The sequence below is a fragment of the Oryctolagus cuniculus genome, chromosome 12 (genome assembly GCF_051225735.1).
Source record: "Oryctolagus cuniculus isolate XC-2025 breed Fujian yellow rabbit chromosome 12, ASM5122573v1, whole genome shotgun sequence".
Lineage (NCBI taxonomy): Eukaryota > Metazoa > Chordata > Mammalia > Lagomorpha > Leporidae > Oryctolagus > Oryctolagus cuniculus.
Window position 1 is genome coordinate 106138310 of NC_142878.1, and position 15413 is coordinate 106153722.

General features: G+C 48.0%; 1 protein-coding gene across 2 annotated transcripts in view; it reads left to right on the forward strand.

Moving 5' to 3' along the window:
* The window catches only part of CHRNA5 (cholinergic receptor nicotinic alpha 5 subunit), a 43454-nt gene that overhangs the window by 19830 nt on the left and 8211 nt on the right, over positions 1-15413 (forward strand). Inside the window, exons 2-3 of one of the 2 annotated variants that reach the window (XM_008248452.5) lie at positions 4111-4262; positions 9713-9757. In XM_008248452.5, coding sequence (XP_008246674.2) covers positions 4111-4262; positions 9713-9757 — 197 coding nt within the window. The remainder of the gene's footprint in view (positions 1-4110; positions 4263-9712; positions 9758-15413) is intronic. The other variant, XM_089310798.1, reaches the window with a different exon arrangement.

Sequence of the window (15413 nt, forward strand, 5' to 3'; positions counted from 1 at the left end):
GCACTTCTTAGATGGCAGTGTTGGCTGTCACGTGACATTATTAGCACGTGTTCTGGCATTTTGCTTTGTCGTTGGACAGAATTGCCAGTGCAGGTTTAGAATCGCTGTTTGCTTCGTGCCTGATAAATACAGTGCATATGAGGGAGCTGTGCCCGCCAGCGTCTTATTTTTTGTCACTGAGAATTCCGTGTTATTGAAGAAGAGATTTAAACTTTAGCGAGGGTCGTTTCGTGGTAGAGACTGGAAAAGTGCGTCGAGAACACTTCTGGTGGAGGGCCAAGCGTGTGGCCCGTGGGGAAGCGGGTGGCGATGCAGACCAGGGGCTTCCGATGATAGACAGACGTAGGTGGGGACCCGTGTGCCTGCTGGGCTGCGTCCAGACCTGAAGGGGAAGTTGCAGGCATCAGCTGTGTCTCCAGCCTGTTGTGCGGAGAACGGGCACTGTGCACACACTCTGCAGTCCACACGGAGCCGGCCTGGCTCTCCCCGGGGAACGTGCACCCCTGAATGCCTAAACTCACGGGGTGTGAGAGAAGCATTTCTTCATGGCACTGATACAACCATAAACCTGGGGCCAGCGCTGTGGCATAGTGGGTAAAGCCGCCGCCTACAGTGCTGGCATCTCATATGGGCGCCAGTTCGAGTCCTGGCTGCAAGGGCGGAGTTGGGCCGGGCCAAAGCCAGGAGCCTGAAGCTTTATCCAGGTCTCCCAGATGGATGAAAGGGGCCCAAGCACTTGGGACATCCTCCACTGCTTTCCCAGGACATTAGCAGGGAGCTGGATCTGAAGTGGAGCAGCCAGGATTCAAACCTGTGCCTGTATGGGATGCCGGCACTGCAGGCAGCGGCTTTACCCGCTACGCCACAACACAGGCCCCTCAAAACAACTTTGAACAAAGAAACATGCCGTTTGATGCAGTTGATTTAGAATTCACCTTATGTGTATATTATGGTGCACGTGGTGTCAGTTTTTCCGTGAGCCCTCTGTCCCAGAACCCATCTGGTATCTACACGCCATGAGCCCTCTGTCCCAGCACCCATCTGGTGTCAGGTGTGTGTCCAATAAGTGCTGAATGAATGAATGAACAAAAATCAACGTGGGCTGGAGCTCTGAGGGTGTGTGTTAGTGAAGTTCTTTCAGGAAGTCGTCACAAAGATGGGAGACGTTAGGGTGACAGGTGCCACGGATGAGGTGTGTGGCGCTGGCCTTTCTGGCCGTATGCATTGGCTTGTCTGCTTCTCAACATTCTGAGGCTATGAGTAGCGCAAACTTAAAGCACTTAGAGGCAGCTATGAAAGCATGACTGCTGGGGCTGGCGCTGTGGTGTGGTGAGTTAATGCCCTGGCCTGAAGCACCGGCATCCCATATGGGTGCTGGTTCAAGTCCTGGCTGCTCCACTTCTGACCCGGCTCTCTGCTGTGGCCTGGGAAAGCAGTAGAAGATGGCCCAAGTCCTTGGGCCCCTGCACCCACGTGGGAGACCCGGAGGAAGCTCCTGGCTCCTGGCTTCAGATTGGTGCGGCTCCGGCAGTTGCAGCCAATTGGGGAGCGAACCAGTGGCTGGAAGACCTCTTTGTCTTTCTCTTTGCCTCTCCTCTCTCTGTTGTGGCCAACTGAGGAACAAACCAGCAATGGAAGACCTCTCTCTTTCTTTCTGCCTCTCCTCTCTCTCTGTAACTGACTTTTAAATAAATAAATCTTTAAAAAGTGTGACTACTAAGTAGGATTTGACTGCACCATCAAGGTTCTGTGCTAAATACCACCAAGCGCACCTGCCATCCCCATAATGTGTGCTAGGAATGCCCAGAGGATTTCTAATGTTGCATGTATTACAAAGATATTCACGAAGTCATGCCTTAAGGTTCTCATTAGGTAGAAATTTATATTATGTGATCTATGCCTTACCTGTTCTCTTCCAAACAAAATTTGAAATGACTGTTGAAGCTAATATTCTCCCCTGCTGCTGCTATTGAAAGACATTTATTTTTTATCTTTTAAATCTTTTTTTTTTTTTTTTGACAGGTAGAGTTAGTGAGAGAGAGAGAGAAAAAGATCTTCCTTCCATTGGTTCACCCCCAAAATGGCTGCTACGGCCAGAGCTACACCAATCGGAAGTCATGAGCCAGGTGCTTCCTCCTGGTCTCCCATGTGGGTGCAGGGACCCAAGCACTTGGGCCATTCTCCACTGCCTTCTCAAGCCATAGCAGAGAGCTGGACTGGAAGAGGAGCAACCAGGACTAGAACCCAGCACCCATGTGGGATGCCGGTGCCACAGGCGGAGGATTAACCAAGTGAGCCACAGTGCTGGCCCCTATCTTTTAAATCTTAAATTTCATCATTTCAGAGGCTATAACATGTTTAGATATTAAAAGAGGAAAAATGGTTCAGCAGCACCCCTTTAACTTGAAGCTCTGAAATTAACAACCTCTAAACATTAAGAATGGTTTTTAAAAAAAAATTATTTGAAAGGCAGAGTTAGAGAAAGAGAAGAGTCTTCCCTCTGGTTCACTCCCCAGATGGCCGCAATGGCCAGAGCTGAGCCGATCCAAAGCCAGGAGCCAGGAGCTTCCTTGGGTCTCCCACGCGGGTGCAGGGGCCCAAGGACTTGGGCCATCTTCTACTGCTTTCCCAGGCCATAGCAGAGAGCTGGATCAGAAGTGGAACAGCCAGGACTCGAACCAGGGCCCATATAGGATGCTGGCGCTGCAGGCAGCTACACCACAGCACCCGCCCCCAGTGTACCGTATTATTAGAATCTGTTTGGCATCTGTTTGTCCAGTGCTATGCGTGTCAGCCTAAGGAGACTTGTATGAGTGGCATGGCACAAACTCGATTGTAGATTCAGTCAGATATCTCCCTCTGCTCACGGGAGCGGACAGAGACCCTGGGGCTGCTTTGTAACTGCAGGAACAGGGTGGGGGGCAGAGAGGGAGAATCAGAGCGCCCGCTCTACCCTCACCTCCGCAAGGGAAGAGGAGGTTTTTGGAAGTGCCCATTTCTTGTCAAATCGAAGCTGTCTCCAGCTGCTGCCATCCCTGTGTGTGCCCTTGCTGAAGACGCCAGTGGCGTTTGGGCTCAGTACGTGCTTTTTCTTCCCAAGATCCTTAGTCCTGAGTCACCCTCATGTTTGAATTTCGCGCGTTTTAGGTCTCCTTACCTACTCTGGTCCAGGAACTCGGAGAGTCTCGCCGCTGTCAGAGGCGCATTTAAGCTTGGGAGGAGTGTGACTGTGACGCGGAGCTGGCCAGACTTTGGCCTTGGTGTCTAACACTTTAAAGCTTCTGTTTTTCTTTCTTTCTTTTTTTTTTAATAGTAAATAAACTTTATTTATCTTTTCCTCTGAGATGACGTTGCCAAGTCACAGATTTGCATACAATAGTTAGGTATTGACTATGTACAATTTACAGTAGTATTTTCCTCTGAAAAATATAAGTACAAAAGCTAAGTAAACAATGAGGTACTGCCATCTGCGATTTATCATATGTCATAGCTTAAAGAACTAGTCTTTAGCAAATATTCAAAAATTAATCTGGGTAAAATAGTCAATTAAATGCTCTGATTCATCAGAAAAAAATCCACTAAGTTTTCACCTCAAAATGTTTTTCTAAGACTTGGGCCCTAAAGTAGTTTTAGACACTTGTGCAGCCAACGAAACCATGACAAATCTACATAATCCGTTGAGTACTTGATGTATGCTAATATTATGTAAATGAAAGCATGCTTATTTACATTTCCAGTGATAAACAGGCTTTGCTTCCCTGTATCTGTTTTCTAGGCTCCAAAGTGTTTTTGAGAAGTAACTCCCCTATCCCTGGCAACTTAAAAGCTCTTATTTCTTGTATTTTAATTGCTGTCTTGACTGCTGAATATTTCTTTGGGAACTCGGCATATTCGTACAGTAAGTGGTCTGATTTAATACAGGATTATATCGGAGCCAGAGTGTCTCTTATTTGAGTGCAGATATTCAGATCAGTATTTCATTCAAAAAGTTACAGTCATAATGGCCCAAATTTTAATTTGGTTCATTAATAATATTGGATTTTTTTTCTTTTAAAAAAATGTTTAATGGGAGAAAAGCCAGTGCGCTAACTTTTAAAAATTTGTTAATAGGATTATCTGAACCATCCTTTGTGGCGAAACATGAAGACAGTTTGTTTAAGGATTTATTTCAAGACTATGAAAGATGGGTTCGTCCTGTGGAGCACCTGCATGACAAAATAAAGATCAAGTTTGGCCTCGCAATATCCCAGCTCGTGGATGTGGTAGGTGTGCTGGGTACGCGAGTTCATTTCCCGTGGGGGCGGTGAGCCAGCGCCATGGCCCACCTGCTGAAGGAGACGCAAGCCATTCCCTCAGGGACCTCACCAGTGTCACAAAAGGACACTTGCCCGCTGCTGGCTAGCTCAGAACTAGGCGATCACACTCCCCTGCTGTGTCCCCAGGATACTCAGCAGTGTTTAAATATATATATATAGAAAGTATTACTTATAGACACGCCTTTGTTTTCTGATTAAAGCAGTGGTGCGTGATTTTTTGTAGAGAATTTAGAAAGTGCAAAAAATGAATAAAATAAAAATGGATTCTAATTCTACAACCCTCAGATGACTAATGTTAACATTTTATTGCATTTCTTTCCAGTTTTTCCTTTGTGTGTATGTTACAAATTGAAAGAATGTTAGGTATAATTTCCGTTGCTGGCAACGTTTCCCACTACTGTTTACATGATAAACATTTTCCTGTCATTACATAGTCTTCAAGTATAATTTTAATGGCTATGTGATATTCCTTTTCTAACTTTTAAGTCTTCAACTTATTTATTTGAGAGACAGATGGACAGTCAAAGGGAGACGTTAAACAAGTAGAGAGAGAGAGAGCTCCAGTTTGCCGATTCACTCTGCAGTTGCCGGTACACAGAGCCAGGAGCCCAGAGTTCCGTCTAGTGGATGTCAGGAACCCACCCAGAGCCGTCACCTGCTGCCTCCCGGGTCCACACTGGCGTAAGCTGGAGTTCAGAGCTGAAGCTGAGAACCCAGCCCAGCACTCTGGTCATGGAACGCAGGCATCAGACTGGCATCTTCAATCACCAGCCCCTTTACAATTTATTTAACCATTATCCTATTGTGCTTTTTTGTTTGTTTGTTTTTAAAGATTTATTTATTTACTTGAAAGTCAGAGTTACAAAGAGAAAGGAGAGGCAGAGAGGTCTTCCATCCACTGATTCACTCCCCAATGGGCCATTAACGGCTGGAGCTGCACTGATCCGAAGCCAGGAGCCAGGAGCTTCTTCCGGGTCTCCCCCATGGATGCAGGGACACAAGGACTTGGGTCATCTTCTGCTATTCCAGGCCATAGCAGAGAGCTGGATCAGAAGTGGAACAGCCAGGACTCGAACCAGTGCCCACATGATGCTGATACTGCAGGCAGCTGCTTTACCCGCTACGCCACAGCACCGGCCCCTATTATCCTATTATTGGCAGAAGATTGTTCCCAGCTTTATTGCTCTAAGTGACCATGATGGATATGTACATACATTGTCTGACTTTCTCCTTTCCTTAAGGCAACTGAGTCCGAGGATATATGTGAATCTGTGGATGTCGCCTCACTGTACCAGAGAGGCCAGTGAGTAGACATGGTTGTGTCCCCAGCCCCTTGGGGATGCTGTAAATAAAGATAGGCAAGTGGCCGGCGCCGCGGCTCACTAGGCTAATCCTCCACCTAGCGGCGCCGGCACACCAGGTTCTAGTCCCGGTCGGGGCGCCGGATTCTGTCCCGGTTGCCCCTCTTCCAGGCCAGCTCCCTGCTGTGGCCCAGGAGTGCAGTGGAGGATGGCCCAGGTGCTTGGGCCCTGCACCCCATGGGAGACCAGGAGAAGCACCTGGCTCCTGCCTTCGGATCAGCGTGGTGCGCCGGCCGCAGTGCACCAGCCGTGGCGGCCCTTGGAGGGTGAACCAACGGCAAAAGAAGATCTTTCTCTCTGTCTCTCTCTCTCACTGTCCACTCTGCCTGCCAAAAAAAAAAAAAAAAAAAAAGGCAAGTGGAAGTAGGGAGAGTGGGACGTGTGCCCAAAGGTCTTTCCAGCTGGGGCTATTGGCACATAGAGCACGGTGCCACGGTCCTGATGACCGAGAGGATCAAAGGCAGCAGGGGTAGGGGAGGTGGCCCTGAGCTGGCCTTGTAGGACGAGTGGAGTTTGTTGTGACACAGAGGAGACCTACTTTAATAAGGAGGAACGATACGACCCTGAGCCTTTTTGTGGTGCTGTTGGAAGCCCTGCTGCCTAGGAGCGGTCTGGCTGGGCTGCAGGGGAGGCGGGGAATGCACCTGCCTGCCACTTCCTAAGCTCTTGTGCTTGGAGAGCTTTCCTTCTGGCACAGAAGGCCAAGTTCATCTATCAGACTTTGTGAAATGGTTGCTGACTCCTGACAACAGGGTCTCCCCGACTCGCTCTGGAATGCAGTGCCCGGTCCTCAAGCGCTCCCTGCCTCCCAGTGTCCACGTAGCACGCATCTTGTCCTTTTGTGTCCATCCCAGAACCTAGCGTGGTCTCTGGCACTTAGTGGATGTTCTACAAGCGATCTAATAGGGAAAGCACCACAAGGATAAATAAGGGGTCGCCTACCTGGTGTGGAGGGGGCAGGAGGTGTAGGAGTTTGAGAAGCGAGTTAGATGACCACACAGAGGAAGGGACAGGACCTGACCCTGAGGCTGGAGGCGTCCAGTTTTGAATCCCGAGTGATGAGAAGGGGAGAGCAGCAGGGATTTGGAAGATGCAGATAGTGGTCATGGAGCCGGGCGGAGGGGTTGGCGAGTTGGCTGTGGTTTGAGGTGGCCATCGCAAAGCAAACGTGCACCAGCCCTTGGGAAGTGGGCACTGACGCAGAGCTGAGAGGTGAGCCCGAGGTCGGCTTGGAGTCGCTGGCCTGGGGCGATGCTGAAAACCTCGAGGTGGGAGTTTTTAAAGCCGGAAGGGACAGCGGGAGCAGATCTTTGAGGAACATTCATGGGCAGTGGTGGAAGAAGGAGCTAACCATGGACAGGAGTGGGGCAAGGGCGGCGTCCTGAGAGAAAGCCCCAGAAAATACAAGGCGTGCGAGGGAAGATGGGGACCCAGGGGCCGGGGCCTGCAGATGGAACAGGAAAGTCAATGAGATGCTTCCAAGTTGTTTTAGGTTCTTTGTATCCCTGAAGTAGCCTCTACCCTGTAGTCTTTTATGTGGGTTTTCCCTGAATTTCTTCTGAACTCCACCTTATTTCCTATATGTATGACTCTCTCTCTCACCTCCCTTCCAAATAAGAGAGAGAGACAGAGACAGAAAGAGAAAGAGATTTTCCATCTGTTGGTTTCCTCCCCAAATGGCTGTGACAGTTGGGACTGGGCCAGCTGAAGCCAGGAGCCAGGAACCCCATCCGGGTCTCCCACGTGAGTGGCAGGGGCCAAGGACTTGGGCCATCTTCTACTGCTTTCCCAGGCACATTAGCAGGGAGCTGGATCAGAAGTGGAGCAGCTGGGGCTGGTGCCGCGGCTCACTAGGCTAATCCTCCGCCTAGCGGTGCCGGCACACCGGGTTCTAGTCCCGGTCGGGGCGCCGGATTCTGTCCCGGTTGCCCCTCTTCCAGGCCAGCCCTCTGCTGTGGCCAGGGAGTGCAGTGGAGGATGGCCCAGGTGCTTGGGCCCTGCACCCCATGGGAGACCAGGAAAAGCACCTGGCTCCTGGCTCCTGCCATCGGATCAGCGCGGTGCGCCGGCCACAGCGCGCCAGCCGCGGCGGCCATTGGAGGGTGAACCAACGGCAAAGGAAGACCTTTCTCTCTGTCTCTCTCACTGTCCACTCTGCCTGTAAAAAAAAAAAAAAAAGAAGTGGAGCAGCTGGGACTCAAACCAGCACCCACACGGGATGCTTTCATTGCAGACAGCAGCTTTACCGGCAACACCACAGCACCGGCTCCGGCAGTGTGGTTGCAGCCAAGTCGCCTCCCTGGCTCCGTCTCTGTGTCTGTAGGATAGAAGGACTGCGGTGGATGGTACCGCGAGGTCCTCTCCAGCCCCAGGGTTTGAATTGGGGAAGACTGCCCTTGGGGACAGCAGTGTGGGCGGGACGGCCTGACCTTGCTGAATTTCCGGGTCCTCCTCCTTCCCCCAAGGGGAGACCTCCCAGGGCTGCCTCCCTCCCCAGGGGTGTGCTCCCTCCGTCTCCACCTCTCCCAGGCCCTTCACTCTTGCTGGGATAGGGGAGGGGTCACCCCCACTTGGCTGAGCTGGCTGCCTCCTCCTCTCTCCCCAGTCTGTGGGCTTCACCCCGTGTCCTGTGCGTGGTGTGCTTGTGGTTGGGTGACTGCCATGGCCTTTAACTGGGGCACTTGGCTCCACCATGCTTCAGTAGAATTTAACGGAAGGAATGTCACTTCAGTTAGGCCTTGAACATCTGGGAAAAGACTGGCATAGCAAAGACAGGACAGCAGGAAAGGATACGTGACACATCCTGAGGACCCTCGAGACGTAGGATCTAAAAGCATCCAAGGCTGTGACTCCAGGACTTTTTCTACGTAGCAAACCCATGGGGAGATTCAAATTCTTGCCTTAGCAGAGGCAAATACTGTAAGGAAGAGTCCCCGAGGAGTGCTCACACGTGCTGTGTCCCCGACCCTGGGACAACGTGGTCCTCCACGCTAGCCCCTCTGCAGTCCAGGTGTGTCCTGTAGAGCGCAGTGGGTTCAGCTGCCACCTGCAGCACTTGTCCCATCTTAGCACACTGGCCGGGTCCCAGCTGCTCCACTTCCCATCCAGCTCCTTGCTAATGTGCCTGGGAAGACAGCGGGTGATGGCCCCAGCGCTTGGGCCCCTGTACCCATGTGGGAGAGCTGAATGGAGTCGCAGGCTCCTGGCTCAGCCCTGGCTGTTGTGGGAATGGAGAGAATAATCAATCAATCAATCAATATCTCTCTCTCTCTCTCTCTCTTTCTGCCTTTCAAATGCTTAAATAAATCTTAAAAAAAGGAACAAGATGTGACCTGGGATTAAGGATGGCTCACGATTCACTGGCAGGCTTTCTCCCCCTCATAGTACTGAACACATAAAACAGTGGAGTTGGCTGGAGGAAATGTAGTAGTTGAGACTGGGAATGTTAAATCTAAGACTGCCAACAGTGTGCCTTAGAGCAGTTTATCTGAAATGCAAATCAGGTTGAAACGAATCTGATAGGGGCTGGCACTGTGGCGTAGTGTTTAAAGCCACTGCCTGCAGTGCTGGCATCCCACGTGGGTGCCAGTTCCAGTCCCGGCTGCTCCACTTCCAGTCCAGCTCCCTGCTAGTGCAGCTGGGAAAGCAAAGGTAGATGGTCCAAGTCCTTGGGCCCCTGCACCCACATGGGAAATCCAGAAGAAACTCCTGGCTCCTGGCTTCAGATCAGCCCAGCTCTGGCTGTTGCAGCCATTTGGAGAATGAACCTGTGGATGGAAGAAGACCAGTCTCTCTCTGTCTCTGCCTGGGCCTGTCAGTAACTCTGCCTTTCAAATAAATAAATAAATAAATAAATAAATAAAGGAATCAGCTAGGCTGGGAACAGATCCTGTTTTTCCAGAACACGAGACTGACACACACAGCGTGGGCACTCCAGGGAGAGGCGTGTTTGTATAAAAATGTGAACATTCTAATTTAAAGAATGACTGTGTCTTTAATTGAAATAAGCAATCTTATTTCATCTTTATCTTACAGGATGAGAAAAACCAGTTAATGACGACAAACGTGTGGTTGAAACAGGTGTGTACCGGCACCACTGGTCACCACAGGGCTTTTGGCACAAAGGGACCGAGTATGTGGGGTGCAGAGGGGGCCAGGGTGGATGTGGTCCTTGTATTCATCCAGTTAATGTTTTCTGAGTGTCTGCGCTGTGCAAGGCCCTGGCAAAAGAGCAGTGAACAAAACAGACCCTGCCCTCAGGAACTTGGACTGAGAGGGAAATGAACGGGTCAGTCGGATGGCACCTTAGAGCTGGATCAGCCTGCAGAAAAACACGTTGGAAAGAGGACAGGGAGTGCTGGGGGCTGTGCTTAGAGTGCTCACTGAGGAGGTCGGGGGTGAGCAGAGACCGGCAGGAGAGGAGGCGAGCCATGTGGCCATCTGGGAAGGATCCTGCAGGTACAAAGACGTGTGCCTGCGGGGTTCAAGGCGCAGCAAGGAAGCACTGTGGCTCGGGGTGGGTGGGCCACGGGCCACGGGTGGGTAGAGGAGGAGGATCAGCTGCACAAGAGGAAGCTGAGGAGTGGGGCACCTGGGCCACCACGAGGGCTCAGCTTTCCCCAGGGAGACGGGCACGAGCAGGGAGGTAAGGGGTTACTTCAGTGTCCTGAGCCCCTTTTATATCAAAGCCTTTTTGTGAGGGACATCGTACGTGTGCCTTCAGCTGTTGGCAAGTGTTGCTGTGTCCTTGTCATCCCTAATTGTCAGACCTGCTGCCGGTTCCCTAACCCAAACCCCGAAGCACTGAAGACAGGTGTGCTTTTCTGGCGAGGCAACTCTTGCTTTTCTTTCTTTCTTTTTTTTTTTTTTTCCCAAAGATTTATTTATTTATTTCAGAGGAAGAGTTACAGAGAGAAAGAGGGAGAGACAGGAAGCAGAGAGAGAGAGGTCTTCCATCTGCTGGTGCACTCCCCAAATGGCTGCAATGGCCAGAGCTGAGCTCATCTGAAACCCAGAGCTTCTTCCAGGTCTCCCACGTGGTGCAGGGGCCCAAGCATTTGGGCCATCTTCTATTGCCTTCCCAGGCCACAGCAGAGAGCTGGATCATAAGTGGAGCAGCCAGGATGGGAACCAGTGCCCATATGGGAAGCCGCGCTACAGGCAGAGGCTTGGTCTACTATGCCACAGTGACCGGCTGTTTTTCTTTTTTTCTAAATTTGTATCTATTTTATTTGAATGGGGTAGGTAGGTAGATATAGATAGGTGGGTGGAAGGAGGGGTAGAGAGAAAGCAAGCACCCATCCACTGATTCACTGTATGTCTGCAATAGCCAGGGCTGGGCCAGGCCAAAACTGGGAGCCAGGAACCCAATCTCGGTCTTCCAAGTGTGTGCAGGAACCCAGCTACTTGAGCCATCACCCACTGCCTCCTAGGAAGACATTAGCAGGACGCTGGAATTTAGAGAACTAGGACTTCAATCCAGACTCTGTGCTATAGGAAACATCTCAACTGCTGTGCCAAATGCCCGCCCTGGCTGCCACTATTTTTTAAGGAGTACAAATTTCATAAGTACAACTTTAGGAATATAGTTATTTTTCCTACCGTACTGGCCCTCCCACCCATACTCTCACCCCTCCTTTAACTTTGTACACAGAAGACCAACTCTATACTAAGATTTCAACAATTTGCACACATACACAAACTGTTTGAAAACTAGTTTTACAGTTAAGTCTCGTAACTCACTGAGGACAGAGATCCTGCATGGGGAGTTAGTGCACAGTGACTCCTTTTGTTAATTTAACAGTTAACTCTTATCTATGGTGTCAGTGACCACCCAAGGCTCTTGACATGAGCTGCCTAGGCTATGGAAACCTCTCTGATGGCCACTTCTTTCCATTGGGATCTCATTCACAGAGATCCTTCATGTAGAATATTTTTTTGCCACAGCATTTTGGCTTTCCATGCCTGAATTGCTCTCGTGGGCTTTTCAGCCAGACCAGGAAGCCTTAAGGGCTGATTCTGAGGTCAGAGTGTTACTTAAAGCAGTTGTCACTGAGTCTGCTGTGTGGACTGTTTCCCATATTGGAACATTCTCTCCTTTTTAATTCTATCTATCATTACCAGGCACTTGATCCTATTTATTATAAGACTTTAACACTTAATCCTATCTATATGTTCACTTTAACACTTAATATCATCATTTTAACAATTACGATGGCATTTTTACCACCAAGCTTAATGGGATTTGGAGTCCTATGACAAGTTTTTGAACTGTAGCCTTAGAAGTAAGTCTGTAGGAATGTATGCAGAACTATACAGCTTTACAGTTACAAACTTTCTCCTCCCTCTCTTAGTCCCAGTCTTATTTTTTACTGAGATATGTTTCAATCAATTTTGTACACATATGATTAAATCTATGTTAAGTAAAGAGTTCAACAAATAGTATGAATGAGAAAAAAATGGAACTGATCCTCAACAGGCAAGACAAGGACAGCTCAAGTCATTCCTTCTCAAAGTGTCAATTTCACTTCTACAGATTTCATTTCAGGTGCCCTATTAGTTATCACAGATCAGGGAGAACATATGGTATTTGTCCCTTTAGGACTGGCTTATTTCACTAAGTATGATGTTTTCCAGACTCTTCCATTTTGTTGCGAATGACCAGACTTCATTTTTTTTTACTGCTGTGTAGTATTCCATAGTGTATATATCCCATAATTTCCTTATCCAGTCTTTGGTTGATGGGCATTTAGGTTAATTCCATGTCTTAGCTATTGTGAACTGAGTTGCAATAAACGTGGAGGTACAGATAATTCTTTTGTTTACTGATTTCATTTCCCTTGGGTAAATTCCGAGGAATGGGATGGCTGGGTCATATAGTAGGTCTATATTCAGATTTTTGCGGTATCTCCATACTGTGTTCCATAGTGGCTTTACCAGTTTACATCCCCACTAATAGTGCATTAGTGTACCTTTTCCCCCCACATCCTCACCAGCATTTATTGTTAGTTGATTTCTGTATGAAAGCCATTCTAACTGGGGTGAGATGAAACCTCATTGTGGTTTTGATTTACATTTCCCTGACAGCTAGTGATCCTGAACATTTTTCATGTGTCTGTTGGCCATTTGGATTTCCTCTTTTGAAAAATGTCTGTGTAAATCCTTGGCCCATATCTTAACTGGGTTATTTATTGTATTGTTGTGGAGTTTCTTGATCTCTTTGTATATTCTGGTTATTAATCCTTTATCAGTTGCATAGTTTGCAAATAATTTCTCCCATTCTGTCGGTTGCCTCTTCACTTTCCTGAATGTTTCTCTTGCAGTACAGAAGCTTCTCAACTTTATGTAATTGTTAATTTTGGCTTTGACTGCCTGTGGCTCTGGGGTCTCTTACAAGAACTCTTTGCCTGTGCCAATGTCTTAGAGGTTTTCCCCAGTGTTCTCTAATAATTTGATAGTGTTGGGTCATAGATTTAGATCTTTAATCCATGTTGAGTGGATTTTTGTGTAAGGTGTAAGGCAGGGGTTTTGCTTGATACTTCTGCATGTGGAAATCCAGTTTTCACGGCACCATTTGTTGAAGAAACTGTCCTTGCTCCAGGGATTGGTTTTAGCTCCTTGATCAAATATAAGTTGGCTGTAGATGTTTGGATTGATTTCTGGTGTTTCTATTCTGTTCCACTTGTCTATCCATCTGTTTTGTACCAGTACCAGGCTGTTTTGATTATAACTGCCTTGTAGTATGTCTTTTTTTTTTTTTTGAAGATTTACTTATTTATTTGAAAGTCAGAGTTAGAGAGAGGAGAGGTGTGGGGGGGGGCGATGTCTTCCATCCGCTGGTTCACTTCTCAATTGGCTGCAATGGCTGGAGCTGTGCCTATCTGAGGCCAGGAGCCAGGAGCTTCCTGCAGGTCTCCCATGTGGGTCCAGGGGCCCAAGGACTCGGGCCATCTTCTACTGCTATCCCAGGCCATAGCAGAGAGCTAGATTGGAAGTGGAGCAGCTGGGTCTTGAACCAGCACCCATATGGGATGCTGGTGCTTCAGGCCAGGGCATTAACCCTCTGTGTCACAGGGCCGGCCCCTTGTAGTATGTCTTGAAATCTGGTATTGTGATGTGATGTCTCTGGCTTTTTTTTTTTTTTTTTTTTGTATAAAATTGCTTTAGCTATTCGAGGTCTCCTGTGCCTCCATATGAATTTCAGCATCATTTTTTCTAGATCTGAGAAGAATGTCTGGTATTTTGATTGTTATTGCATTGAATCTGTAAATTGCGTTTGGAAGAATGGACAGTCTGGTGATGTTGATTCTTCCAATCCATGAACATGGAAGATTTTTCCATTTTTTGCATCTTCTATTTCTTTCTCTAATGTTTTATAATTTTTAAAAATTATTTATTTGAAAGGCAGAGTTACAGAGAGAAGGAGAGGCAGAGAGAGAAAGAGGCAGAGAGCGAGAGAGAGGTCTTCCATCTGCTGGTTCACTCCCCAAATGGCTGCAACAGCCAGAGCTGGGCCAGTCCAGAGCCAGGAGCTTCCTCCAGGTCTCCCATGCAAGTGCAGGGGCTCAAGGACTTGGGCCATCTTCTTCTGCTTTCCCAGGCCACAGCAGAGAGCTGGATGGGAAGTGGAGCAGCTGGGACTCAAACTGGCACCCCTATGGGATGCTGGCACTGCAGGCGGTGGCTTTACCCACTAGGCCACAGTGCCAGCCCCTAATGTTTTATAATTATCATTGTAGAGATCTTTGACATCCTTGGTTAAATTTATTCCAAGGTATTTGATTTTTTTTTTGTAGCTATTGTGAATGGCATTGATTGTAGAAGCTCAATCTAAGCATTGGCAGTGTCTGTGTATACAAAGACTGTTGATTTTTGTGTATTGACTTTATATCCTGAGACTTTACCAAACTCTTTGAGGAGTCTTTTGGACCCCCTATATATAGAATCATGTCATCTGCAAATAGGGATAGTTTGACTTTCTCCTAAAATTTATATCCCTTTGATTTCTATTTCTTGCCTAATGGCTCTGGCTAAAACTTCCAGGACTATATTAAATAGCAATGGTGAGAGTGGACATCCTTGTCTGGTACTGGATCTCAGTAGGAATGCTTCCAACTTTTCCCCATTCAATAGGATGCTGGCCGTGAGTTTGTCATAAATTGCCTTGATTGTGTTCCTTCTATACCCAATTTGCTTAGAGTTTTCATCATGAGAGGGTGCTGTATTTTATCAGATGTTTTCTCTGCATCTATTGAGATGACATCATTTTTGTTCTGCAGTTTATTAATGTGATGTATCACTTTGATCAATTTGTGAATGTTGAACTGTCCCTGCATACCAGGGATAAATCCCACTTGGTCTGGGTAGATGATCTTTCTGATGTGTTGTTGGATTTGATTGGCTAGAATTTTGTTGAGGAATTTTGCATCTATGGTCAGGGAAATTGGTCTGTAATTCTCTTTCTGTTGAATCTTTATCAGGCTTAGGAATTAAGGTGATGCTGGCTTCATAGAAAGAATTTAGGAGGATTACCTCCCTTTCAATTGTTTTGAATAACTTGAGAAGAATTGGAGTTAGTTCTTTTTTTTTTTATCTTTTTTTTTGACAGGCAGAATTAGTGAGACAGAGAAAAAGGTCTTCCTTCTATTGGTTCATCCCTCAAATGGCTGCTATGGCTGGCGTGCTGTGTCGATCCGAAGCCAGGAGCCAGGTGCTTCCTCCTGGTCTCCCATGCAGG